Here is a 26,424-nt window from a genome sequence, read left to right on the forward strand (position 1 = left end):
ATATTTTTTATTTGGTAGCAGTTTTATTTAAAGGTTTTTACATATTATATAGTATATATATATACAACATGAACTTGTAAAATTAGGTACTAGAGTTGTGTGTGTGTGTGTGGTTTTTTTTCGTTTTTCTTTTATGTTTTTCATATATATTATGTATATAATTATTACTATTAAGTACTATTATTTTTCGACACGCACAAAATTTCCAAACCTTTGGAATAAATTAAACGACTAAAATGTACACATTACGAAACAAAAAAAAAACATATATATATATATATATATATAGATACAAATCTGTGGAATGTTAAGGAGATTGAAAGATAGAGAGATAAGAAGGCAAAAAGAATTGATTGGAATAGTTGAGGAATGATATAAATGAACGATCGATGCTATAAATACGATAAACATTTGCTTGCTTGTGGCGAATGAGAATGTGCTAAATCAGCGGGGAAACAGAGACAACTTTCGCATAGATGGATGTGCCGTATTATAAAGTAAAATATGTATTCGTTTATAGTAGCGCATAAATAGTTTGTGTGAGTGGGTGAGGAGGAGGGGGGAGGGGGCAGGGGGTACACCGGCTTAGGCGAGACGTTTTTTTCGACTAGGTGACAAGATTTTGAGCATTGTGACGACGGGCGCCTCGAAGGACATCGAGACGACAAAGGACAGGAAATAGGAGGCGACCGTCAGACCAAAGAACATGACGACCTGCAAAGAGAATGAGTAGGCTCAGAAAGAGAGAGAGAGAGATAGAAAGGGGGCGGTACTCACCATCAAATCGCCGCCCAAATGCAAGGGCGCATCCGAGTTGAGCGCCATGGAGCGTATGACAATGGGATGCACCAGATAGGCGCAGTAGGTCACCCGCGAGAAGGGATAGAGGCAGGGCGCCGAGAGCAGCGAATTGATATAGCCGCCATAGCCCGTCGAGCAGGCGATGGTGATCCAGGCGAGGGACAGCGCCCACGCCGAATGGCTCAGCGAGCTGTAGGCGGCCGCCGTGAACTGTGACAAATCCGTACGGTACAGACCGAAGACGAGCACGAACAGATTCAACATGGCCAGCGTCCAGGCGGTGGCCACCGTCAGCCGGGGCAAACGGATCTTACAATTGGTGCGGAACAATATCCAGCCCACGGCCATGCCAATCAAATAGGGCCCCAGCCTGGTCCAGGGCTTGTCATAGATCTTGTCGAACAGCGCCAACGGATCGTCGGTATTCGGACGATGGTTGTTCGTAAAGGCAATCACAGCCGTCGTTATCCAGGAGAGCACCAGAAAGACCAGCGTGGTGATGGCCGACAGCTTAAAATGACGCACGCCCACGATCAGGATTATCGCGCCGATCATATAGAACTGCGTGTCGTTCGCCAGATACCAGCTCCACAACATGCACTAGACAGAGAGAGAGAGGGGGGATTAGCATCAGGATTAGGATTAGGCAATCGATACTCACCATCTCATCAACGGGAAAGAGCGTATTGATGTAGAGTATGTTGCGCCACCAGTAGTCCGGGCAGGTAATGTGATCCATGGTCGGCGGATCGAATATGGAGTAGGCGGCCAGGTAGCGCATTGTCACCTGAACGACGCCCAGCACAAACAGATAGGGTGCGGTCAGGCGCATAAAACGATAGGCGACCAGGCCAAAGAAGTGGGCAGTGCCGGCGGTAAACTCGTTGGCGCCCTTGCTCAGCTTGTTCAGCTTGCCCTTGGCATTCGTGCGGAAGTACAGATACGAGATGAGGAAGCCGCTGATGAAGAAGAACGTGTCCACGCTGAACGGACCGTTCGTAATCGCCTGGAAGAAGAAGTTCTGCTCGACCTCTTTGCGCATCTCCATGTTGTCCGAGTACTTGAACACAACAATGCACGTGTGTCCAAGTATGACCCAGGCCATGCTGAACGCACGCAGTCCATGGATGCAGGGTATTGTGTCGGCGCCCACATTGCGATCGCAGATGGCATTGAAGTTTGTGATGGCCGAGAAGGAGAGCAGAAGTTCCGAATAGATGCTCAGTTTTTCGGGCTCGTGCAGATGGCCCTCCAGGTGCTCGTCCGAGTTGCTGTTGTTGTTGTTGTTGTTGTTGCTGCTCCCGCTGCCGCTGCCGCTGCCGATGCCAACGACTGCGCTGCCGCTGCGGCTGCTGCCGCTGCTGCCTGCCTGATGATGATGATGGTGATGATGATGATGATGATGATGCACGGTCATGCGCTCATCCTCGTGCTCATGCTCATGGTCGTGCTCGTGCTCGTGATCGTGATGGTGCCCATTGCCGCTGTCATTGTCGCCGACGGGCGGCAGATGCAGCACCAGCTGATCGAGCTGTTTGAGTGAATCGGACTGATTGGATTGCTTCAGGGCCTCCTCGTGGCCGATCATCGTGTCGCTGTAGTCGGAGGAGGCGCAGCCAATGCCGGAGCTCGTCTCGCTGTTGTTCATCATCTCCTTGTCCTGCAGACGCAGCGCCTCCTGCAGCTGGCGCGTCAGATAGATCTCGTAGAGCGTGCCGCAGCAGATCAGGCCGAGCACAATGCCGGAGACGACGCTAGAGGAAAGAACTGTTAATACGTTGGCCAAACAAATGCGGGGCGTGGCCCGTCCCCCCCTCCCGTTTCATCTGCTCGACAGTTTCGCTTTTCAATTATTTTCGGCCATTTCACACGACTTCCCATGCTAATGGCCACAGCCACGCCCGCAGCCCAAAGGGGCACACACTCTGTTTGCGCTGGCCATTAGCGTCTAGCCTCACGCTCAGAGTTTTGAAAGTGAGTTTTTGTCGTCTTTCTTTTGGTACTTACATCAGCAGGCAGAAGGTCTTGTCCGACCATATGTTGAACTCCTTGTCCGTGGGCACGCGTATGTCCAGGACGCGCAGCTCCCGGCTGGGCAGCTCCTGCCGCGCATAGCCGCTCATCCGATGCACGTCCGCAATGCTGCAGCTGGAGGGCAGGCACATGCCCATGTAAATGGTGCGTAGCTACAAAAGAGAAGAACAGGATTGAAAAGAGAGAACTTATTGGATTCCAGATGCTTTAGCAGCTAAAAGGCAGCAGGGAGAAGCGTAGTGAGAAGCAATCATCTTTTATTGCAATAAGCAAAGCTCTGAATTACTCGGATACATTCGAGTGGCTGCTTCTACAAATTGAGAAGTCTGAGCTTCTCACTGCTCTTAATACTTTCACTTATCCACGCTTCTCGCTGCATGACTCAATAAAAGCATTTCCGCTAGAGTTAGTTAGTTTATACTCAAATCATTATTGACTTTGATAATCATGCTTTGAGGTTTTTTTTTTTAAGTAGTGAGAAGCAAAGAGAAGCGAGAAGCGCTAATTTTGAATCTAGAAAGCAATGCTACAAGTTATGCAAATGCTATCAACGCAACTCGCTTTGCCAAAATACTTCGCTGAGAACATATTTTGCTCTAAATTGAAGTGCAATCAAATTAAACTTCGTCAATTATTTTTCGCTGAAAATTTCCCTTCGATTTCCATGCCTTTCAGCACAACTGAACTTTACCAGCTTCTCTAATTGCTTCTCGCTTTGAACTTCACTTTGATTTAAATAACATTTCAGTTTGCTACGCATATTTAATGGTTGTTTATTTTCAATTTGTATATTCACATGCCTTGTAGCACAATTGAACTTTGCCAGCTTCTCTAATTGCTTCTCGCTGCGCTTGCAAATGCCACCCAAAAGAGTTGTGTAAACTGCGCTTTGCTACGCTTTGATTAGTTTGGGTAATCAACCAAATTAGATGCCCAAACGAGCTTTAACTTCTCGCCTTTCTTTCATACGCTTCTCTCTCATGACTCTATAGCTTAGATTAAACTCGACTTACCACCTGTGTTGGCATCGTCTCATTTAGCTGCAGCTTGAGCACATAGAAACCGGGCAGAAACGGAGGCGGCGCATTGTAGACGCTGCTGTAGGCCTCGGCATATGCCTCGGCAAAGGGCAGTCCATTGTTACGATTCCCATTCCCAATCCCATTCCCATTGGCATTGGCATTCCCATTGTTCGCAGTGCTGTTGTCCTTGCTGGCGGTGCTGTTGGGGCTGCTGCTGCTGCTGCTGCTTCTGCTGCTGTCGATGGTGCTCGAGCCATCGTAAATGGCATCGCAAAGGGCCAACGAACCCATCCAATAATTGTTGCCATAGAAGAAACCGGATGTATAATGGCCGGAAGCATCGTCCACTGCGAAAAAAAAAGTGGAAATTAAATAAAATAAAATAAGGAAAACGTTTAAAGAGAAGGGCATTATTTAATGTGCGCCTACAGTAGCCAAGACCCCTATCGGAGACTTATCTTTGCGAATAAAAACTTATCTCTCAACTTCTTGCTCTCTCTCTCTCTCTCTCTCTCTCTCTCTCTCCACTGACGCTTTGATACCCTGTACAGATCGGCCAAGGGGCAAACAGGGTACATTAGGGTTACATTAGGCACAAAGGTCTAAACTTACTTTCGATAACATGCCTCTAAAGTCGATAAATATCGAAATGCAGCTGTACATTTTAGAAGTTACACACTCTGAAGAGATTGATTTATTTAATTTATGAATATTTTAAGAACCTTTTAAGCGTTTCCCAATGAATTTTCTTAAATGATTTATGTGTTTATTCATTTGGCCTTGACTTTGCCAATATAAAGGTCATTAAATGCCATTGTTATGCCCTGTAATTTGCGTTTTCTGTGCTTACTGCCATTTGGAGCCTTTTACAGGGTATCTGCCAGTCGCGCTTGCGCGACAGACTTTGATTTATTTGCGTTTTGTCTTCTCGTTTTGGTGGCACATTAAAAACTTGCCGCTGTTTCAGCTCTGCTGTTTGTTGTTTATTATATAATGTTGCTCCGCCTCCCCCTCCCTTGCCCCTTGCCGTTTACCTGCTTGCAACATGTTGCCAACTGTGGCACCTCCGTGAATTTATGTCTCAGCTCAGCTTTGCCATGCGATCTTCTCCTGTGTTGTTCATAATATATTTGCACTCTGTATTTCTTGTTGTCAGTTGTTGTCAGTTGTTGTTGTTGTCAGTTGTTGTTGTTGTTGTTGTTGTCAGTTGTTGTTGTTGGTTGTTGGTTGTCTTGTAACCAGTTGCCAGTTGGCCAGCTCGCATCCAGTTTGCTGCATTCGTAACTGAAAGCGCACAGCCTCAAAAGCACAACAAGTAGCTGTTGCACTCGTCGGCAGTGCCCGACTAGCAGATACCCTGCACTCAGCAACGACAGGCGCTGATCAGTTTAAGCTGCAAAGCTGCTGCCTCTTCTTCACATTGTCCCCCTCTTGAATAACTTGCCTGTTTAAGTCCAAGACAATACCTTAACAAATGCGCCTTTCTTTAAATTTGTTGGGCATGGGGAAAGTTATCTGGGAGATAAAATATGCCTGATTAGCGTTAACAATTTGAAAGCCTAAATATTGTGATTTTAGCTCTTGTGAGTTACGAGATATGCGCAGAAAAACCTTCAGCTGTTTATCGATATTTATCGATTTTGTGAACTAAACTTGATCTATAACTCTGGAGTTAATTGATCAAGAGTACATATAGATATATAATAAGTAGATGTATGCATTTGAAGATGTCTGCTTCCTGTCTGGCACAACATTTAAATACCCTTTTTTCAAGCACTTGCCCTGGGTATTGAGACAACAGCAACTGAAGCTGCGACTGCGCAACAATTTATTGTTGTTTGCAAGTTGTTGTTGTTGTTTGTTGTTGTTGCAGACATTTTGGCATTTCGGTTGACAATTTTTATGCCAGTTGTTGGGCCGTGCGTGGCGCTGGCTTCCTTTTGGCTGCCAACGAACGCAACATTTTTGGCGCTCGCCTTGACAAAGACGCAGATTTACGCGTGTTTTTTATTTTCTTTAAAGGCAGCGCAAGGGGCGGTGAGGTGAGGTGAGGCGAGGGGGGGGGGGGGGGGCTGCTGTGCAAAGGGGAAGTAGTCTGCGACTTGTTGCATTTGGCCATGACCATGAGCAGGTTTTAACTGGATTCGCACAGGCAGCTGCAGTGCGCTTTGCCAAGGGGAGGGGCGGGCTGAGATTTGGCTGTGGGAGGTGGGGGTGGTCTGAGAATTGGTAGCTAATTTTCCTCAACTGGCTTAGCGTTTAGCGCATTGTTAATTGATTAGCCAATATTATTAATGAATTCGGGCTATTCTCGGCCCGCCAAAATGTGTGACCCATTTAAATTATACTCTAAATACCCATTAAAACTGCGTAAGTAGGGTATGCTGAAGTTGTGCGCACTTGCGCAATCGATCAACTCTTGCGATAGAATGTCAAAAGCAGTTAAATGCGAGATTTATCTAGTTTTTTGGTGTTTTATCGATATCTGACAAAATCGATAAATATCGATATTTAACTATGTTCGCATCTAATAGATTTTCAGATTTATATACAGCAAGCTTGCACGTAGGTTAGTAGTTTGTCGACCAGCCAGACGCATTTGACTACAATCGATAAATATCGTTAGACATCGATAATTATTGATAATAGCTGTAGACAAACAATTTGCTTAGCTGCTCGCTCGCATACTCTGCGCACCTCAAGCTATTTTGTTGCAACGCTTGTTTGCCCAAAATCGATAAATATCGATATCGATACCTAGCTTAATCGAATCTTACATACTATCGATTTGTGGGATTTATTAAAGCATATGGTGGACAAGTTTCTTGCATAGTTAATCTTTCTGCGTTTTATTTCTAGGCATAGGGTATCTGCCAGTTGGGCACTCCCGACTAGCCGAGCTGCCTATTTCTCACACGCTCCCAGCCCTTGTCTTTCGCCTGCTGCCCGCAGCTTCCCAGCTTGCCCTCTGTCACATTTTTGTAATGTTTAAACTTTAAACATGTTTTTGTTGGTTTTTTTTTCTCTTTTCAATTTAATTTGCGATTGAGGTCATTTGATTTCTGTTGGCTCTTTGGGACATTGTTGTTTTGGCTTTTATGTAATTGTTAGGCCAACTCTGGTTGGTTTTTTTTTTATTTTTATATCTTTTGCATTTTTTCGGTAACAGCTGAGGTCTTCGTAGATCTGTGGGACCTCTAACTAGTCGGATTTCATTTGTATTTGTCACTCAGTTGGTTTTTTTTTTTTTTTGATGTCTCATGTTCAATTGAACGTGTCATTCAAGCGTTTAACGTGTGTCTTCAACAAAAGCGTCCGACAAAAATAATCAACTGATGAAACAGAGACCCGCAAGACAGATCCAAAGAGACACAGACACAGCTCCCATCAAGGTAAGCGTCGCGATGTACATGACAAAACCCCGGAGCTGGCCAACAGCAGCCGGAAAAAGTCCAAACCAGGTAGCGTTTGGACCAGCGTCTTCTCTCTCACTCTCTCGCTCTCTCTTTCTTGAGTAGCGTTTAAGCCCAGCTCGACAAAACAATATTTTTATCATGTACTTTGTACTCAAAGTCTCGCTTGTACTCGCCGTTGTACCCATATCAATTCTTGTCTGGCCGCAAGGTCTCTGCTCCACAAAACGAGATCCGAGAAAAAACAAAAAAAAAAAAAAACAATAACACGGTCAATGGGCTTGCATTGAGGGGCGGTGCACGGTGGGCGAGGCATTATCTTCGGATCAGCAATATACATGCGCTAGCTTAATTGAAAGTTGTTGATCGATCTATTAAAGCCGAATCTGAAAGATCGGCAAGACAGACTTAAGAAACTGAAGGTTGAAACTTCAACTTTATAGGAGCTAAGTTAAGAGATAAGAGATATGTTATATGGAGCTCAAGTCTGAAGCAGAAATATCTACAATAACTAATGATAATAGATATTAATAATAATTAAATTGAATATCTAATAAATAGTTGGGCATGGCTCGAAGCGAGACGCCGTGGAGAGGCATAGCTTGCTTCAAATAAAATAATATAATAAATTATTATAACAAATATAATAATGTAGGATTCAATTTGAATCGAATAACTTGTCATTATTCGAAAGAACAAACCTTAAGGCAATTGATCAAGGAAGGTGCTGGTTCAAATTCCCGGCTAATGTATGAATATTTCATAAGCATAATTTTTTATAACTCTAACATAAAACATCTAAAAATATTTATACTTAAAAGGATTAACAAGTTAGTCCTGCAAATGCGTATACCCTATATGACTTGAAAAGGCAGTTCGGGTCAAAGCTTTGCTATAAAATATGCTTCAAAGGGAAACATAAGCTGATAGATACTACTGTGAGAGCTTCCCCAGATAAGCATCAAATTGGTCATCTTTTCAATCCCGGAGACAATCCATTTGGGGCCTTTCACATCCCGGACATGCAAATCGCGTATTTATGAATCTCATAAGTTTGTCTACTAAACATAATGTGCTTTGTTTATAGATACTTTGTCTCTCTTACTTCTGTTTAGTACTTATTATTTATTTATTATTATTTGTTTTAAGCCACAAAAAAAGTTGCATATATTCGGCGTGTCGAAGAGTAGAGACTCTTCCGGGCAGAGCTGATGCTATACAGATAGCAGATACTCTATAACTATATATATATAATATATATAATCTTCAAATCCTTAATCTAGAAATGCAAGAAAAGCAAGAATATATTCTGCTTGCTTTGGTCTATCAAAGAGTATTAAATAATATTATATATATATATTTTTTTCTCTTCATATTTTATGCCCTAACTATATTTTATAAAATATTTGTAGGCTAACCTCATCTCGAGCTGAGCTCGTGTTACATACGCAGCAGAAATGTGCAGCATACCCTGTGCGCTGTTGGGCGACATGTTAAGCATTCGTTAAATACTTGTGTTAACTGTGTAGTTAAATAATTCTCGTCTAGCCGAGAATCAATATTGTCTATAGGAAGCTACGCAAAGATTTATATGCTGTTTTTTTCGGGCTAGTTTGAGGCGCGGATTTTGGCTTTTATGGCCAGATTTTTGTTGCCTTTAAAATGCCACTTGTTGTGCTCGATTAGTGGGTATTTCTTTTATTTCTCTCGCGTTTTTCTTTTTTTTTTTTGTATTTGGCTATTTTTTCATTGTCACTTGAGTGTCAATGAAATCGCCAATTGAAAACAATCAGCGAATTGTCAAGAGTGGGCTTGACTGATCGACAGAGAGAGAGAGAGAGAGAGAGAGAGAGAGAGAGAGAGAGAGGGAGAGGGGTGGCAGGCTGTCGAGGTTGGGCAAAAATCAAAAATCTCATTGGGTTTATCTGAAATAGGGCGCCTGCGCAACAGAGGTGTTAACACTAAGCCCGATTACAGCACAACAACAACAACGACAACTATTTCAACAATTTTGCGGCGGGCAGGCGGACAGGGCGCGGGCACGCCCCGCGTTGGGCGCCATAAAATGACAGCGACAGAAAAACAAAAAATTAAAACTGTTGAAATTTTGTGTTTGATTGATGAAACGCTGCACAAAAATAATCATAAATAATGTGCTTAACACACGAAACAACAGTTCAACAATAAAAAGAAACAACAACAACAACAATGAGACAACAACAAATAGTTGTAGTGTCGTCTGGCACTTAATATTATTATAGAGCTGCGCGGCCCATTGCGAAAGGTTTGCAAAAAAAAAAAAAAAAAAAATAATTAAAAATATTACAACAAAAATGCCAAAAGCAAACATGTAAGCGTGCGCGATTCGGGCCTGCTCGACTGGGAGTTACCCTGCGTGGAACATTCCAGCTGCTGTCTTAAATGTCACTAAATAGGGCTCATGCGTTCCCAAGTAACTCAGGTGCTTATAGTGAAAACCCTTTGGAATTTGCAGGCTTTTAAGAATATATGAAGTAGTGTGTGCATACCAAAGCACAGGGATCTAGCTTTTAAGAGGTGTGCTTTTCGATTTCGGGCGGGAATAAGCGGAGTTGTCCAAAAAATGATATATCCCAGATCTGGGCATACTATACGAGAGCCTGCATGCCAAGTTTGGAGCATGTGGCTGCTACATTTCTCGAGTTATGCCAAAACAAACCATGTCTCAAAATCGGTATTTATCGATAGCACGAAAATAGAAGCAGATATCAGAAGAAAGATGGTCTCACTGTGCATATAGTCTTTCAATTTCAAGTAGATTGTGGAAAGAGATCAAGCACAAGTCTTCAGCTTTTGCAATTACCCAGTTTCATGTGTTTCCACAGCCAGACAGAGGCACGAGCGCCAATATACCCATTTTTACAGAGCATAACAAGAACAAGAACAAAGCGCAAAATATTTTCATTTCTTACAGTTTTACTTTCATGGATTTTTTTTATTGTTTGCAACGCGCTTCAAATTTAAAGCGCGCAATTAAAGCAAGACGCAACGTGCGTCAGAAGCATTCGGAAATCCATTTAAAAATATGATTATTAATATTAATTTTTGTTTATTGATTTTATTAAATTGCTTTAGAAGTGTGCTTTTTTGTTTTTGATCAGTCCAAAAATAGTTTACATGTCACATTTCGGTCTTCAGTTTGTTTAATGGGCTTTACGTGTGCTCCGGCCTTTCGGCCGAGCGTCCCGCCCCCAAGACGACATCATGACACTTCTGGCCGTGCCCAAAAATTCTGTTAGTTTTACCTCTCGTCAACGTCGTAATCAGTTAGATCAACAAATTCCTGCAAATTCTAAACAAGCATGTGCCCAACGTTGACAAATCTCTGCCTTTCCCAAGTACCCACAGATCTCGACAAACTTCCCGTGGATTCCAAACAATAACCAAACGCACCTCGACGAAAATGTCAACAAAGGTGCGTCAAAAAGTTCTTTTGATAATGTCGGAATGTCTTTGGGGACCCAAAAAAATATATGGTAACAACTTGTTCGATGGAAATTCACTGGACGAAAGCGAAGTTCTTTAAAAAACGGAAACCTTTAAACAAATTCTGGATTTTATAGCGAAGCATTTGGAACATGTTTTTTAACAATATTTAGATTCTTACATTTTTTATATCTATTTCTTTAAATGACAATTTCGAAATCTTTTTATCTTAAGAAAAGTTTTGACTGATTGTTAACGAAATAGAGGCCCAATAAAATCTGAAATATTATATTTTCGAAATCTTTCGATATTCTTTTTAAATAAACTTTCTAAATATTTGATATTCGAGAACTTTCTATATATATATATATATATATATATAATATATGAATATTAATATCGTTACGAAATATTTATATATTGTTTTTGTTTTTGATATCATCTTTCTTATATTTTCTAAATGCCTCTATTATTTCTAAATAATATTTATAGAAATTTTATTTACGACATTTTTCTATATATATATAAATATTGTTTTTCAATTTGAGCTGAGTGTTTGGCGCATTATTTATTTATTTATTTTTAGTTGCGTTTCGATGTTGTTATTTCGTTTACAGTTTGCGATCTTGAAACAGTTTTGCAAATATTTTATGCAGTTTGCGGCCAACGCCCTGGATAAGCGCAGCGTGTGCTGATGATCTTTGACAAATACTCCAAATTTCCTATAGACACAGCTGTACGTGATGATGATGATGATTTGTGGGCGCAGATGCGTTCCAAGTGATATATTTTTTAAGATCTTTACAATCGATTGGTTAGCTACGATCGGCAATACTCTATATGGTTGAGATAGGGTGTATATGATCTTCGATCTTTGATGTTGCGATCGCATATCCTCTATAACTATAGATAACTAACATAACTCTTTTCTTACTCAGATCTCACTGATCGTCACACTAAGATCGCATTTTAATAAACCTCTAATTGGATTAACTACTTTCAAGCTGTTTGAAAAGTTATAATTGTGGCTTTCGAATGTGTTTAAGACTTTTTGAAATGTCTTTAAAAGTAAAGATCGTTTCAAGCACCATCTAGAATATGCATAAAAGATACGTGATCTTCCAGTGCTTTCCGGCAACTGATATCTTCCATAGGTATTTAACAAAATCAACATCTAGTCTCACATACCCCTTAGATGCCATGGGGTATATCTAGCTAAACTGTTTTGTAAGCTTTCCAAGTGATTTAGCGCTTAAGATCGTCGATTCTCTACGCATTATTGAACACGACTTTGCGTCAGCATTCTTTTAGAATTTCAACGCGTTTATTTAACTTGTTTTCAAGGTGCACCACGCAATTTGTAAGCATGCCAGAAAAAAAATTTTAAAAAAAGTCTCGCACATTTTTTCGCTGATCCAGTTAATTAACTGCCAGCAGCTGCTTTTTGGAGTGAGCGCACTTTGACTGCGATTAAGGCAAAACTATCCACGAACACGCACAGGCACGATCACAAATTATCATCCCAAGTTCAACTATGCTATTAGAACTTGGGAGTTAATAAACTGGCGGCTGGAAAAAGTTTGACTGTAATCTGTTAACATTAAAGGCGTGTGTTGTACATTTTATTTGCGGGTTCAGACACTTTTTTTTTTCTATGGTTGAAAACGCTTTCCAGCTGCCTCAATACCAAAGTCCAGACGTTTTAGTTTTTATACCCTGAACACCTTGCGGCAAAAGAAGGGTATAATATCTCCATAAGTGTCTATATTCTTGATCAGCAACAATAACAGTCGAGTCTATCTGGCCGTCTGGATATCCATCTTTCCGTCTGTCTCGATAATAATCGATAAAAACGCCATAATCGATAAAAATCGATATCGAAATCCCGTTTTTGATTGTGTAAAGTGTTATCAGTTGTGTAACGAACGCCTAGAAATTTCAATCTTGATTTTTGCTTTAGTTTTCTTAATATTATAGATACCATGTCTGAGCGTCGGACCGGCAGGCGGCAGCCCGCTGGTTCAAAGTCAGCTGGCATCTGTGAGTTTAGAAAAATAAGCGATATATCAGCAGATTTAGCTTTATTAGAAGCTCTCCTCTCCACTCCATTAAAGTGTACTTTTAATTTATGTAATTAAGAAAAATTGTTTATAATTAAAAACTGTTTTAGCCGAATATTCAAATGTTCAATGAAATAAAGCTGCTCCCATTCGTTTTAGAATGCCGGCGGCGTGTTTTCAGATCTTTTGCATTACGTGCCAGAAGCTAATCAGTTTTATGATTCGAGCTTAACAGTTGAGGTATTTTGAAATATCTCATCAAACACAATTCAGAGTTATGACTGGCAATTGTTGTATTTGCTGCTGTTGTTGCTGTTCATGATGTTCGCCTAATTGCGTCACATCAAAGGCAAAGCACGCAATTTAACGCTTGGCAAACGCAGATCGTCAAAGCCTTGATAAGCCAGCCTCTGTTCGCCTGACTGCAAGCCAAATCTGCGCCAATCTTCACTTCCTAGTTTCAACAGCAACAGCAACAGCAACAGTTGCTGAGGTGCACGAGCAACAATTGTTATTCAGGTCTTGGAACGGAGACATCGCAATGCGAGCTCTGCAATGTTTTTGGCAGAGTTTCAATGTCAATGCTGTTGCTGGTCTCTGTTGTTGTTGTGGGAGTTGTTGCTGTTGGGGTTCAAGTGCAATATGTTGCTGCTATTGGTGTTGCTTTGTCGCCCACAAGTGACATTGCCAAAGATTAGACAATTGACAGACGCTGTCAATACCAACAGCAGCAGCAATAAGAGTTAGGCAAAAGTGCGCTAGTCGGGCGTGCTCGACTGGGAGTTACCCTGCGTGGCACATTCCAGCTGCTGCCTTAACTCCCACTAAATAGGTCTCATGTATTCTCAAGTAACTCGTTTGTTTATAGTGGAAATTCCATCAAATTTGCAGGCCCTAAAGAAGATATGAAAAAGTGTGTGCATACCAAAGCACAGGGCTTTAAAGAGGTGTGCTTTTCGATTTCGGGCGGGAATAAGCGGAGTTGTCCAAAAAATGATATATCCCAGATCTGGGCATACTATACGAGAGCCTGCATGCCAAGTTTGAAGCATGTGGCTGCTACATTTCTCGAGTTATGCCAAAACAAACCATGTCTCAAAATCGATATTTATCGATTTTATGAGAAAAGAAGCAGTTATCGAAGGTCTGCGTATGCTATACGAATATATCTCTTGCAAGTTTCCAGCCTCTAGCTTGTGTTAAGGGATTTAAACGTCTGTACAAAACGTTTATAGTCTACATTCTCCCGCCCAACGGGTACAGGGTATAACAACAGCAACAGCAACAGCATCAACATGAGCATTCACAACTTCATTATGAGCAACTGTTGCCGCTGGCGCTTTCGCCGCGAACATTGACAGCAATTTGTGCTCCAATTCGCGGGCAACAAACAGCGACAGAGGAAGAGAGAGAGAGAGAGAGAGAGAGTGAGAGAGGGAGAGAAAGGGAGAGCATATGTTTACGTGTCTTTGGATTGTTTTTTTTTTGTCTTTTTATAATTTCGTTTCATTTACGTTTTCGGCTCTCGTATCTGGCGGAGATTCAGCACAAGGTCACCTGCATCTTCAGCTACGGCAGCTGCTTCAGCCATTGCCATTGGCGACCCGTTTTGTGGCTTGGCCAACTGTTGACTGATGACTAACTGGTATTTCACCTGACCAGGGTCTGCACTGCCCTCCCCCCCTCCCCCCCTGCCCGATCACCTGTCCAGATACCAAATGCGTTTCTGTCTTCAGCTCAAACACGTGGCAATGGTCAGTTTGTTGTTTTGTTTTGCGTAATGTGCGTGCCAGATTGGATCGAATATATATATATATATATATATATATATATACGTGAGCGCATTTCAAAGATGTATCAAACGACGTCTCTGCTTGCTCAGGGCTGCATTTGCAGCTCAGTGCCATTAATAACACTATTAACACTGGCAATCGCGTTCGTTGCCTCAGTCATTTGCAATGGAATTTCAAGAAATAATTAGCCAAAGCCATGCACAAATCTTGATGAACTTGTAAACGTGAACAAAACTTCTGCCAAATGCCAAACAGTCATCATGAAAATGCACAAATTTTGTTTTCGACAATTTACTTCAATTGTAAATCAATTACAGCTAATAATGGCCCGATATATATGCCATATATGTATGCATATATTATGAAATAAGTGTACATACATATATATATATATTAAGCTCTTTCAGCATCTGGCTGGGTTTGAGTTTTTCTGTGCTATTTGTTGAGCGTCTCATTAGCAAATTTCTATCATTAGGAATAATGAATCAATAAACAATGAATAAAATGACTTTTGCTTTAGAACTGGGAATTGACAATGTATGATTTGTAGATTAAATAAAAAGAAAACTCACTTATTGGAATGATAAAAGAAGCAAATGCGATTTTTCATTTCTATGCCAATTTTCCGGAACATTTTCATGCGGAATTTTGTTAATTTTATAAAAATCTTGTTTTACAACGGCTGTAATTTTCAAAATTTATTATTGTATCTTCATTCTATTTCCAAATTCGCCTTTTTCAAGCTTTTCCTCTACATGACCTCATTGAACTCGGGATTTGCAAGGGCTAGACTAATCAAAATTGGTATGTGGACACTCTGAGATCAAAAAAGCACAAAAGCTTTTGAAATTCATAAATAATTTTACGAGTTCTCGAAAAGAAGGAATTTCACAAATAAAATATAAAATAAAAGATAATGAAATACAAATTAAATACGAAATAAATTAAAATATACAAAACAAAAAAATGAATAAACAATATAAAAAATTAAAAAATTGTTAATAAATAAAATCCAATAGACGCATGTGTATGTGTGCACCTAATTTTGAACTAGACCCAAAAATACTGCGAAAATTTGCATTGAATTATTTTGAAAAAAAAAAAAATAGAAATAAAAACAATAAAAACAATTTAGGGCAAAATACAATTATTTTTAGCAAAGCGAGCAAACAAAAAACAAAAAAAAACCTTTCGCATCGACGCTTTAAATTGTCTTTTGCCATTTCTGTGCGGCCATTTGCGCAGTTATATAAGCTGCCACGCCCCCGCGCCTTAGCGCCCCTGTGCCACACACAAATGGCACCCATTTTGGGAGCCCAGCGCAAAATGCGCAATCGCCAAATGGCCACAACGCAATGCAATTATGGTCAATAACCCCAAATAGAGCGGCATGCAAATTGTTGTTGTTTGTTGTTTGTTATTTGTTGTTGTTGTGGTTGTTGTTGTTGCTGTTGGCCAATTTCATAAGCATTTCCAAATGCTCGACACGTCCAGACGCGCGGCTTTTACCTAACGGAAGTGATTTTCAATAGCGACTTTTACCCGCGCGTCTCAGTGTCAAATTCGAAAATGGGGCCAAGCCAAAACGAGGCCTCGCGAATGCACTTGCACTTGGTCGATCGAGCTGTGACTATGTCTATATAGTCGCTATATATATATATATAGATATGGGCATATTTATGCCTATATTGAACGGGCGGAGGGGACCTTCGCTGGAATGCAACGAGCGCCACATAGAAATCGTTTGATTAAAAGTCAAAGCTAAGGCACAGCCAAGAGCAGGCGGCGCATTAAACTTGAGCCCCAATTTGCGGCAATAAACGATAAGCGATAAACGATAAACGATTGCAATTACGATTACGATTACGTTTCAGCTTGGCCAATTCCGTATGCCATAAGCAAACGGCTTATGTGAGCATTCAACATCATGATGTTCATGTTGATGTTCATGTTGCTGTTGCTGTTGCTGATGTTGATGGGTTCCACTCTCAAGTTTACACAACTCGGCAACTGGCCAGGCCCCAGAGTGCAAGTCAAGTGCAAATATTGTGTCTGTAATCAAATATGGCATTCATAAGCTCTGCTTATGTAATCCATCCGTCCATCCATCCATCCATCCCAAATAGCCCAAAGAGCAACGTGCAGAAACTGGTTCACACTTAACACATCCCCGAAAACATGGCCATGTTAATCAAAGAAACGATATCAAAATGTTATGAAAACCCAAATCTGAAGTTAAAATTTTAAATATGTTGCATTTTATACTTACAAACAATTGTCTGTATATCTCGAATAATAAACAATAAACAAAAGTTGTATAAAGACAAAAACTCAGGCTTTAGGCTTAGATAGATGAGATAGATGTAAGGCCTAATATCTACAATTTTTAGCAGAAAATGTTAGAAAACTCATGAAAGATAATATTTTCTTTTGGTATTCCAACAACTTGTGCTCTTATTTCAGCTTTGCTTGCAGCCAAAACCAGAGAAATGCTCATGTAAGCCGCGATACGTTGAAAGAGAGAACACTCGAATTCCTTCGGCAGGCATTTCCAAACCAGCTCAGTCAAAGAAAGTTCAATGTGGAATTGCGGCGTCAGGCTCGTCAGTCGAACCGTGCCCGACACAGTCACACACATTTAGCATGCGTTTTGCATTTAATTGAAACATTTAACGTTCCATTTGATGGCCCAACAAAATTGTTAACAAGTCAAAGCGACTGGCTTGAGGCCAACACGAGATGAGCGCAGTTGCAACAGATTGCTCGTTTTTGTTTTTCTTCTCCGTTTAGGCCATAATTCATGATCAAGTGCTCAGTTAAATTGCGTTAATTGCGCGCTGAGCTGAGCAAGTTCGTTGCCTAAGTCTTTTGTTTTTGTGTGTGCGTGCGAGGCAGGCTGCAAAAGCTGACAAAACAAACTGAAGCAAGTGGGGGAAAAACTCGGTCAAAGTTGAAAGTGGCTGCCACACAAATTGACCGTTATTGTTGCTGCCGCTGCCGCTGCCGCCGTCTCTGCTGCTGCTGCTGCTGCTGCTGCTGCAGGCGAACGCACATTTGGCTGGGCCATAATTTTGTTTTCGCCAAAGCAACAATAACAAAAAAACTGCAAGACATTGCAACAATCAAATTAAACTTAAATTACATAAGCACAGCGCTGGTGCGTCGCTGTCGCTGTTGACGTCGGCGTCGGCGCCGGCTGTCTGACCAGCAGCTGACAGGCGACGCTTATCTGCAATTGTTGCGGCTGTGTAAAGACAACAACAGCAACAAACTGGGCTGACTTGGCTTTTTTTATTTGTTGTGCAACTACTGAGTGCGTGTGTGTGTGTGTGCGTGTGCCTGTCTGCTTCTTCTTCATTTTCTGGCAGCAGCAACAACAATGGGAAAGCAGTAGAAATTATGTTGCGTGACGTTTCATTTTGCACAAAGACTGTAATTGGTAGCCGCGTTCCGCGCACCGCGCACCGCGCCCCGTGCCACGCCTCTCGCTTGGCCAAAAAGTCGGCTAAGCATATTGGCCTAAAATTGCCAGCCTGCCATTGTGCTGCTAAGCTAATGACCAACAACAACAACACGTTTATAAATAAATACAAAGACAAAAACAAAAACAGGCCAGGCACGAGTCGCCGCGCATTGCAGGCCATTTGCCAATTTGCAAACCGGCCAACGGCTCGACGCGGCTCGCCAAGTTGGCCAACGACAATTTGGCTTTTGATTAGTTCAGTTTTTTTTTTTATTTGTATATATTTCTATTTATGTTCAATTTTATTGTTTCGCTTCGTTTGCCCAATTTGGCAGCCGAGTGAAATGCACGGCGAGGTCAGCCAGCGATTCGTTGATTTAGCCGAATTGCAATTGTGGCCAAGCGGAGGTCGTTTCGCGGCCAGTTTACAGGCAAGACGCGCTGCGAAAGTCGCCAGCAGGAAGTTTGCATAACAGACCTAGCACACACACACACATTCGTTGGGCTTGCCCGAGCAAACATTTGCATTTCCTCTTTAGGCCTGCTCACATTTGTTTGCCGCGACGCTGACGAAAGCCTTGGCCAAACAGCGGCAACAAAAATGAGAGCGGCTCCGTTTGCGAAGTTCGCTTTTGGCTCCGTTTCATTGCCAGGATTTCTACACACATGCCGTGCGGCCCAGAACCAGCCAAGCAGCCAGCCATGGCTAAAACGTTTGTCCTTCAACCAAAGCCGCCAGCTGCCAAAGCTTGCTACCAAAACAAAACGGCTATCGGCTTTTCGCCGATCGGGCGGCCGGTGGGTTGGGTGGTTGGGGGGGGGCTGTGGTGCGATTTCCACAATCAACCAAAGCAACGAAGCATAGTTGCCACCAAATGCGCCAAGCGGCAACAATGCCAGCTAGTCAGAACGTAGTCCGGCGCGATAAAGAAACTTGAGACATGCACGACTCTCCAAATACCCGAACCTGCGCTCAAAAACTTGTTTTTCTTAGACAATTTCCATTTCCATTCTGAATAATTTCCACTTGTTTTATTTAAAGAAATCGACAAAAAATAAAAAAAAATCTAAATGGATAAGAAAAATATTTCTTTAACAAAACTTGACAAACGCCAAAAAATCACCTCAAACTTCAGTAAAATTTCAATTCTCATAAAAAAAAAGCTTTTTCTGATTATCTCGCAATATTTAGCTAGTTCTGCACTTTTGATTCTGAGTTTTTGTGTCTTAACAAATTTTATAAGAACTATTTTACATTTTAAATAAGATCCAAAGGGAAGTCTTCAAAGTGGCTTATTTTCACATTAACGAATATGATTTTTACTCAAATTTGGTTTCGGTTCCAATAAAATATTCGCAGCTACTTTAATTTAGAATAAATATTATTTGAAATATGTTGACCATAAGAATTTCTTAAATGCAATTATGTAAGCACCAACTAAATAAGGTCTATTGGAAGTGAAGTGCGAGTATTTGAAGTTGGACTCAAATGGATAAAGCGGCCACAATTATTGGCCATTGATCTTGGCCATTAGAGGCCCGGTCTTGGCGTGCACGGCTTTTAAGTCTCAGACTCTGACGTGATCGAATGCAAAATGAAAAAATTCGAAAACCAAAAGTAATGAGCATAAAACAAGCTAGAGTGTCTCTAAACGGGCGTGCTCGACTAGCAGCTGCCCTGCGATGGGGGAAGGCACACAAAAATAAAAGTGTGTCCGATTTGTGTGAGCTAAAGGAGAAGTCACAAACCAAGTTTGGTGTAGGCAGCTTTCATAGTTCTCGAGATATGCTTAAAAAGGCAAGTCTCAAAATCGATATTTATCGGAGCTAAGTAAATGTTAAGGAATTTATCGATAAAACAAACTTGTTGTAAGCTCGTTATCCCCGCCAATAATATGTTTTCCCTTTGAGATTCTTTAAGGGACATCAATAAAGAGATCGTCGATTCTTGCTTCTGCCTGTTACATGCCTGGCCACGAAACAAGCATACCCTCACTGTTCACTCTCAATGTGTTACGACTGTAAAAAAAAACGTTTAAGTTCAGAATAAAAGCCAGTTAAAGTGAATGAATGAATGTGGCTGCGAGCTGAATGAATAGCTGAATAGGCGCATGCAGCTGCGGTTAGCGGGTACAAAAATAAATCAATCTTATTGTAGAATCAAATGTTAAAGAGTTAAACTTTTAATCATATAATAATTTGATTCATTTTTTATTACCCATTTTTAGTCACACGCAGTGAAACTTTGAAAGCAACTAACCGAACGGAAACGAAACAGAAATGTTGCCGTTGTTGTTTTCTTTCTTTCGTTTCTTTCGCTTCGTCTTGACGCCGCTTTTTTTTTTTCTTCTTCTCTTTTTGTGTTAATTGATTGCATAACCGGCAGAAAGAGTGCCAGCTCACTTGTACAACACTCTCACACACACAGTTGGTCATTCACTCGCGCATTCAGTCAGTCAGTTGGTCAGTTGGTCACTCACTTAGTCTGTGTGTGTGTGTGGGGGGCGGTTAAAAAAAGGGGGCGTGCTGCACAGTCGCTGGCGCAACCAAGCCAAAAACTTGGAAAAAGCAACCAAAAGCCAGTAACTAGTCGCACAACATTTATTCATAATTTTCATGTTGTATTTGTTGTTGCAGCTGCTGCGAGTTGCATGTGCAGCTGATTGCAAGCAGTGCACACGGCAAGCAGTGCTACTTTTACCAGGTGCCTGGTAAAGTTCATGTTTGCGTTTAAACAGGCTCTTAATGCTGGATTTTACTTTGTTGCCAAAGGCTTTAAGCAAAAGTAAGCTATTCTTGAATTGCATCTGCTTGCCCAAAAGCTAGCTTTATTTTGATGTTAAATTTTATGTAAGCTGACAAGCACGCCAATTGCATTTGACATCTGGGCTCCAGTCAGCGCAAGATGAGGCAACCTCATCGAACGACTGCTCGAATTTGCCAGCTAAACTTCGCTGCCTGTCAATGTTCATGTTAGCTGACAGGCAGTGAAATCCATGCACTCTGCCGTGCAACAAAATGTTAAATTTGGCAACGCCATGACCTTCAGTTGATCGGTTAAAGCCATATTGAATATGTTTTATGGTTTGTGTGCCTTAGCGCTGCCAGATGTTGTCAGAACCAGGTGGCAACACTGGCATGACCATCCTATCAGGTACAGTCAACAAACAGTTAGATGAACTGCCCACTCAACTTTGACAAGACAGAACATGAGCGTAACGAAATCAAGTTAGACAGCTTGTTTGAGTGTTGGTTAACTTTTTGGACAGGAGTGAACGGTGGGCCTTAATACATTATATGCAGTATTGCATTATGCGGCAATATCCAATTACCGTACCGTAAGGGGCCATTGTTCAAGCTGACACGGGGTGCTGACATAATGACCAAACAATTTGCCAAAAAATAACTACAACAATAACAAAACCGAATCGAACCGAACCGAAAACTGAGCGAACTACAAATCAAAATCCAAAAGCACAATTGAGTTGTTTCAAGTTGTTGTTGTTGTTGTTGCTGTTGTTGTTGTTGTTGCTGCTGCTGCTGCAGTTGCAAGTTGTTGTGGTCGGGCAAGAACTAATTGCGACCTTGGCGTCGACAGCCCGCGGTGCATGCATATTCGAACTATGTAGATCCGAGACTCGAAATGTTGAGAATGCGCCGCGGCAAACGGCACGTTCACATGCAGCGCTCACTTCTCCAAAACCAAAGCAACAACAACACAAACAACAACAACCAACACGAAACAAGTGAATATATGAATATATGAAAAGCTATCGATGCATTTCATATGCATACAACTTAATCGAAAATGATTTGGCACTTTGCCTGATCGCTCAGATAATGGATAATGTTCGCCAGTTTTATGGATTGCCCAATAAATGCTCAACAAATTGTATTTATGCGCCATATAGGGCGTTAAGATATGATAAAACAAGTTGGAGCGCGCTCCAGTCGAGCCGGCCCGACTAGCAGATGCCCTCAACTCCAGCTCTTTCGAGGAGTTGATTCAACGATGTGACACGAACTCAGGAAAGTACAGACCAAGATATCGAAACGAAAAGAGAATCTGAATCTAATCGAGTCTCTAGCATCTTTCAGTTTCCGTATTCGACTCAGTATTTCATCCAGATCAAGAATATATATATATATATAAAAATACTTAACAGGGTCGCAGTAGCACAGTAAAATATAAAAATAAAATTTATGAAGCTAATAGCCTGAAATGAATCCACTTTTGAGTATTTCAGCTTATTCTACTTCTAGTTTATTATTATCCATTTTAATCTTCTCTCTTAACTGTTCCCACACATTTTCAGAAAGATAACTGAATTTTATGATCCCAGGAAATGCTTGTGACAAGCTGGCTTTTTGCAGGAACTTAAAATATATATATTTTAAGAAGTACTCAGATAAGTTTATCTTAGCTTTGATAGCAAGCCCATATCGCAATTATTTTTACTTAATATAGTTGTTTTTTTATGTATTTTAGCAAAGTTCCTACGATAATTTCCATCGTAACTAATCCAACTAATCGACTGTTCCCAATTTTTATCGCAACTAACCCAGCGTATCGACTGTTCCCAATTTCTATACTAAATAAACCAACTCAACGATTGTGCACAGTTTCCAACGTAAACTAATGCAACTTATCTACTGTTCCCATTTGGCAATGTATCAACCTCAGCTTATTATCGACTGTTCCCAGTTATAATCGTACCCAAAACCAAACTTATCTACTGTGCTACTCACTTTTCACAGCCCACATTTTGGAATCGGTCAGGCCGTGCAGATAGCTGCGCATGTCCTTCGTGCAGTTGACGCTCAGCATTCGTGTGGCTTCGAGGCGTGGCCACTGCGACGCAAGCAGCGACAGATCGAACACGTTGAGCGCATCGCGCAGTCGCTGCGTGCGCGTCAGATCAAAGCTGATGTCGGCGTCGCTGCGGCTGCTGCTGTCGCTGCTTCTGTTGTTGTTGTTGTTTTCCGTGTGCAGGCTCAAATTGATGACATTGTGCTGATCGGCGCTGATGATGGGCGAGGACTTGTTGTCCTTGTTCTCCCTGTTGTCGATGGCCGCCTGCGCGACAGTCGCTGCCAACGCCAGCAGCAGCAGCATCACCAGCTGCGGCCGCAGCGCGCGTTGTACGCGCATGATTTAAATAAGGCGAAAAAAAAAAAATAAAATAAAATAAAATATCCCACAAATTGATGGGGCACGTTCGACGCGTCGCTTGCCCTGCTTCACTTTCACTCAAAATACACAAAAAAAAATATCGAAAAAAAAAAATAACAATAAATTGTGCGTGTGTGCATAAACGATTCCAAAAATCTATATGAAAAGTTCCAAAATGTGTGTCGTTTGCTTTTCGTTTTATTTATTTATTTATTCTTTTTTTTTTTATTATTATTTTAGTTAAATTTCTTTGTGAACACTTTATTTAAATCATTTTCACAGCGAGCCAAAGCGAAAAATAAGACATTTAATTATCACACATAAAAAAAACTCTTCGTTTCTTTTCTTTCTCTTCCTCTCTTTCGGGGCGCCAGTTGTGTAATAAGCGCTGCTCGAGCGCTGCTTAGCTTTTTTAACCGTTAGAATATCTTAGTTTGTTTTCCTTGTCGTATATTTCGTATTTCTTTATTTTTTTTTTGGTTGTTTTTTTTTTTCTTCTTTTTTCGTCACTTTTACTTTCGTTGCGCGATCGCGAGGCCAGTAAGCGATAGGGGGGGGTAGCCGGGTGCTGTAGTTTGGCGGGGCACGATGGCGGTGTGTGTAGTTAGCTGGGAGCTGCGACAAGCGACGACCGCTTGGCATGAACGCACGTCAACGAATTGCGGCTGCGCGTCTTGGCCAGCTGTAAAAATATGCTAACAATTTCAAAAACGCAGCCGAAAAAGTCGCAGCAGCAGCAGCGCCACTAGCAGGCGGCGGCAGCAGCAGCAGCAGCAGCGGCAGCACGAGAGTCCAAAAGCAACAGCTGCAAAAATCTCAGCAGCATAGGCTCAGGCTCACACACACCAAAACACACACACGCACACACACAGTCAGCGTCAGCGTCAACGTCGGCGTCTTAACTGCGACTCAAGCTCAAGCGCAAACAGCTTGAAAGCGCAAGTGAGCGCAGGTAGTGCAAAATTTTTACCGTTAGCTTGGGCAAGCGCAACGAAAGTGCTGCAGCAGAGACACACACACACACACACACCGCACACATAAAAGAAATGAATAGGAGAGCCAAGCTAGCGAGTGAGAGCGAGAGTGAGGCAGAGCACAAAGCAGAAGAGAGCGCTTACGATCGCTGCCGCTGCCGCTGCTACTGCTGCTGCTGCTGCTGCTGCTGCTGGACAGTGGAAGAAAAAAGCCCTGCGTCATCGGCGATGTTGTAATAAGCATTTTGTTAACAAACGTATGTCGTTGTCGCTATTGTTGTTGTTGTTGTTGTTGTTTTATGTTATGCTGCTGTTGCAAAAGTTGGCCGCAAAAAACAAATGGGAAAGAAAAAAAAAAGAAAGAGAAGAGCCAAAAGAGCTACAATCAAAAACTATGGGAGAATGAATAAATTGGCGACTATGTGAATAACTAAGTGAATCAATTAAAGGATTTGGGTAAAAGTGCATAAAGGCAACGAAAATGAATACGAATAAGAGCTGAAATGTTAGGTCAAATGATTCGTTTCACTAAAAAGTGAATAAGTGGGATAAAGCAAAAGTGCATTAATACGAATCGAATATTAATGATGTATTCACAAACGAATTACTTTATTTCTCAATTAAAGAATGATGAATCAAAGTAATGAATAAATGTGAAGAAATGAATAAATTAGTGTGAATGAATGAATGAATGCAGATGAATGCATTTAAATATGAGTTGAAGAAGGTGGAATGAGCTAACTTTTTGTGAATAAAAAGAAAGAAGAAACAATCGAAAACTAGAAAAGTCAGGTTATTTGAATGAGTATGTAACTCATTCAGTCAAGCAAAAAGTAAATGAATGCTCTGTATTAAGTTTGAGTTGGCCATGCAAATGAATAATCTTAACGGGAATATTATAAAAAAGCTTTAGAAAAAGTATTGAATCAATGAATCAATTAAATGTTGTGTGAATAATATTATTCAAAGTAAATGAATCAGACAGTTTAAGCATTCAATTTCAATATGAAAATAAAACATTACAAATCAACAACTGAATAGGTGAATAATACGAGTGAATAATGAATAAGCTAAACAAGAGAAGCACGAATATGAAATGAATAACAGTACATTACTCAAATATTGCTCAAACAATCAACAAGTATTCATACGAATAAAATAATTGAGTGAATGAATCAATTGACAACGGCATGAATAGCCAAGCTACTCAAACTAAACAAATGATTTCAATCAAAAAATTAACTAAATTTAAGCGATTCTAATAAAAATAAATATTCACAAATCACATCAATCATGCAAAGAGGTTTATTCATGAATTCATTCAACACGAATACCGTGACAAATGAATATGCTGCTAATTAAGGCGCTTAAGTAAACATTGCGATCATTAATCTAATCTAAAATCAAGGCGGGGGGTCTTCAGATTTGCATGAATGCACTCACATTGATTCACATTTGATTCACACAGCATTCACAGGCGCAGGAACGAGATTTGCCAGCGAATTGTGGCAACTGTTTGCGGTTGACCCGTTTACACACACACACACACACACACACACACACACACACACACACACACACACACACACACACCTGCGCCTGATCGTGTTGCAGTCGCAGCTTCAGGCTCGACTTGGGCCAAAAATCCCAATCCCAGCTCCCAATTCGGGGCGAAGTTGTAAACAGACAACAACAACAACAACAACAACTTGAACAACGACAAGTTATCTGTTGTTCCATTGTGTTGTTATTGTTTCTCTTCCCCCTCTTCCAGCCCACGCTCTCCCTCTCGCTCTCGCTCTCCCTCTCGCTCTCGCTCTCCCTCTCGCTCTTACTCCCGCGTTCGTTGTTTCTCGCTTTCGGCCGAAAACCCATTGTGCAATATTCGAAAACAAATCCCCAAATGTCGTGCAATGCTTTTTCAATTTTCCAAATAGGCAACATGAAAAGTTGGGAAAATACGTTTTAGCCACACAATGCGCAGCTTTAGCTTTACCGTTAGCGTAGACCGAAATCGAAAACCAGTTCTTAAAGATCTCAAAACAAAAATAAAGGCAAAAAAAAAAAAAGCTGCCAAAAACTGCAGGCATGACTGGAATTCTCCATAATTATGTGCCTGACTGTGCGAGTGTGTGTGCGAGTGTGTTTGTGTGTGTGTGTGTGTGTGTGTGCTAAGGGCGAACAAAATGCATTTTTCGGAAGATGTGACCAGAAGCAGAAGCAAAT

The 26,424-nt window shown here is 41.2% G+C and overlaps 1 protein-coding gene across 1 annotated transcript; it reads right to left on the reverse strand.

Annotated features, from left to right (window-relative positions):
* On the reverse strand, positions 1–23,906 carry LOC6633653 (uncharacterized). The gene is made up of 6 exons (XM_002056811.4): positions 22,801–23,906; positions 3,849–4,204; positions 2,809–2,987; positions 1,463–2,555; positions 778–1,401; positions 1–714 (listed from the first exon to the last, which is right to left on the reverse strand). The coding sequence occupies exons 1-6, from the start codon at positions 23,201–23,203 to the stop codon at positions 586–588; spliced, it is 2,784 nt and encodes a 927-aa protein (XP_002056847.1). The 5' UTR covers positions 23,204–23,906; the 3' UTR covers positions 1–585.
* Positions 23,907–26,424: the final 2,518 nt, after the last annotated feature.

This window comes from Drosophila virilis, chromosome X (assembly GCF_030788295.1).
Source record: "Drosophila virilis strain 15010-1051.87 chromosome X, Dvir_AGI_RSII-ME, whole genome shotgun sequence".
Classification (NCBI taxonomy): domain Eukaryota; kingdom Metazoa; phylum Arthropoda; class Insecta; order Diptera; family Drosophilidae; genus Drosophila; species Drosophila virilis.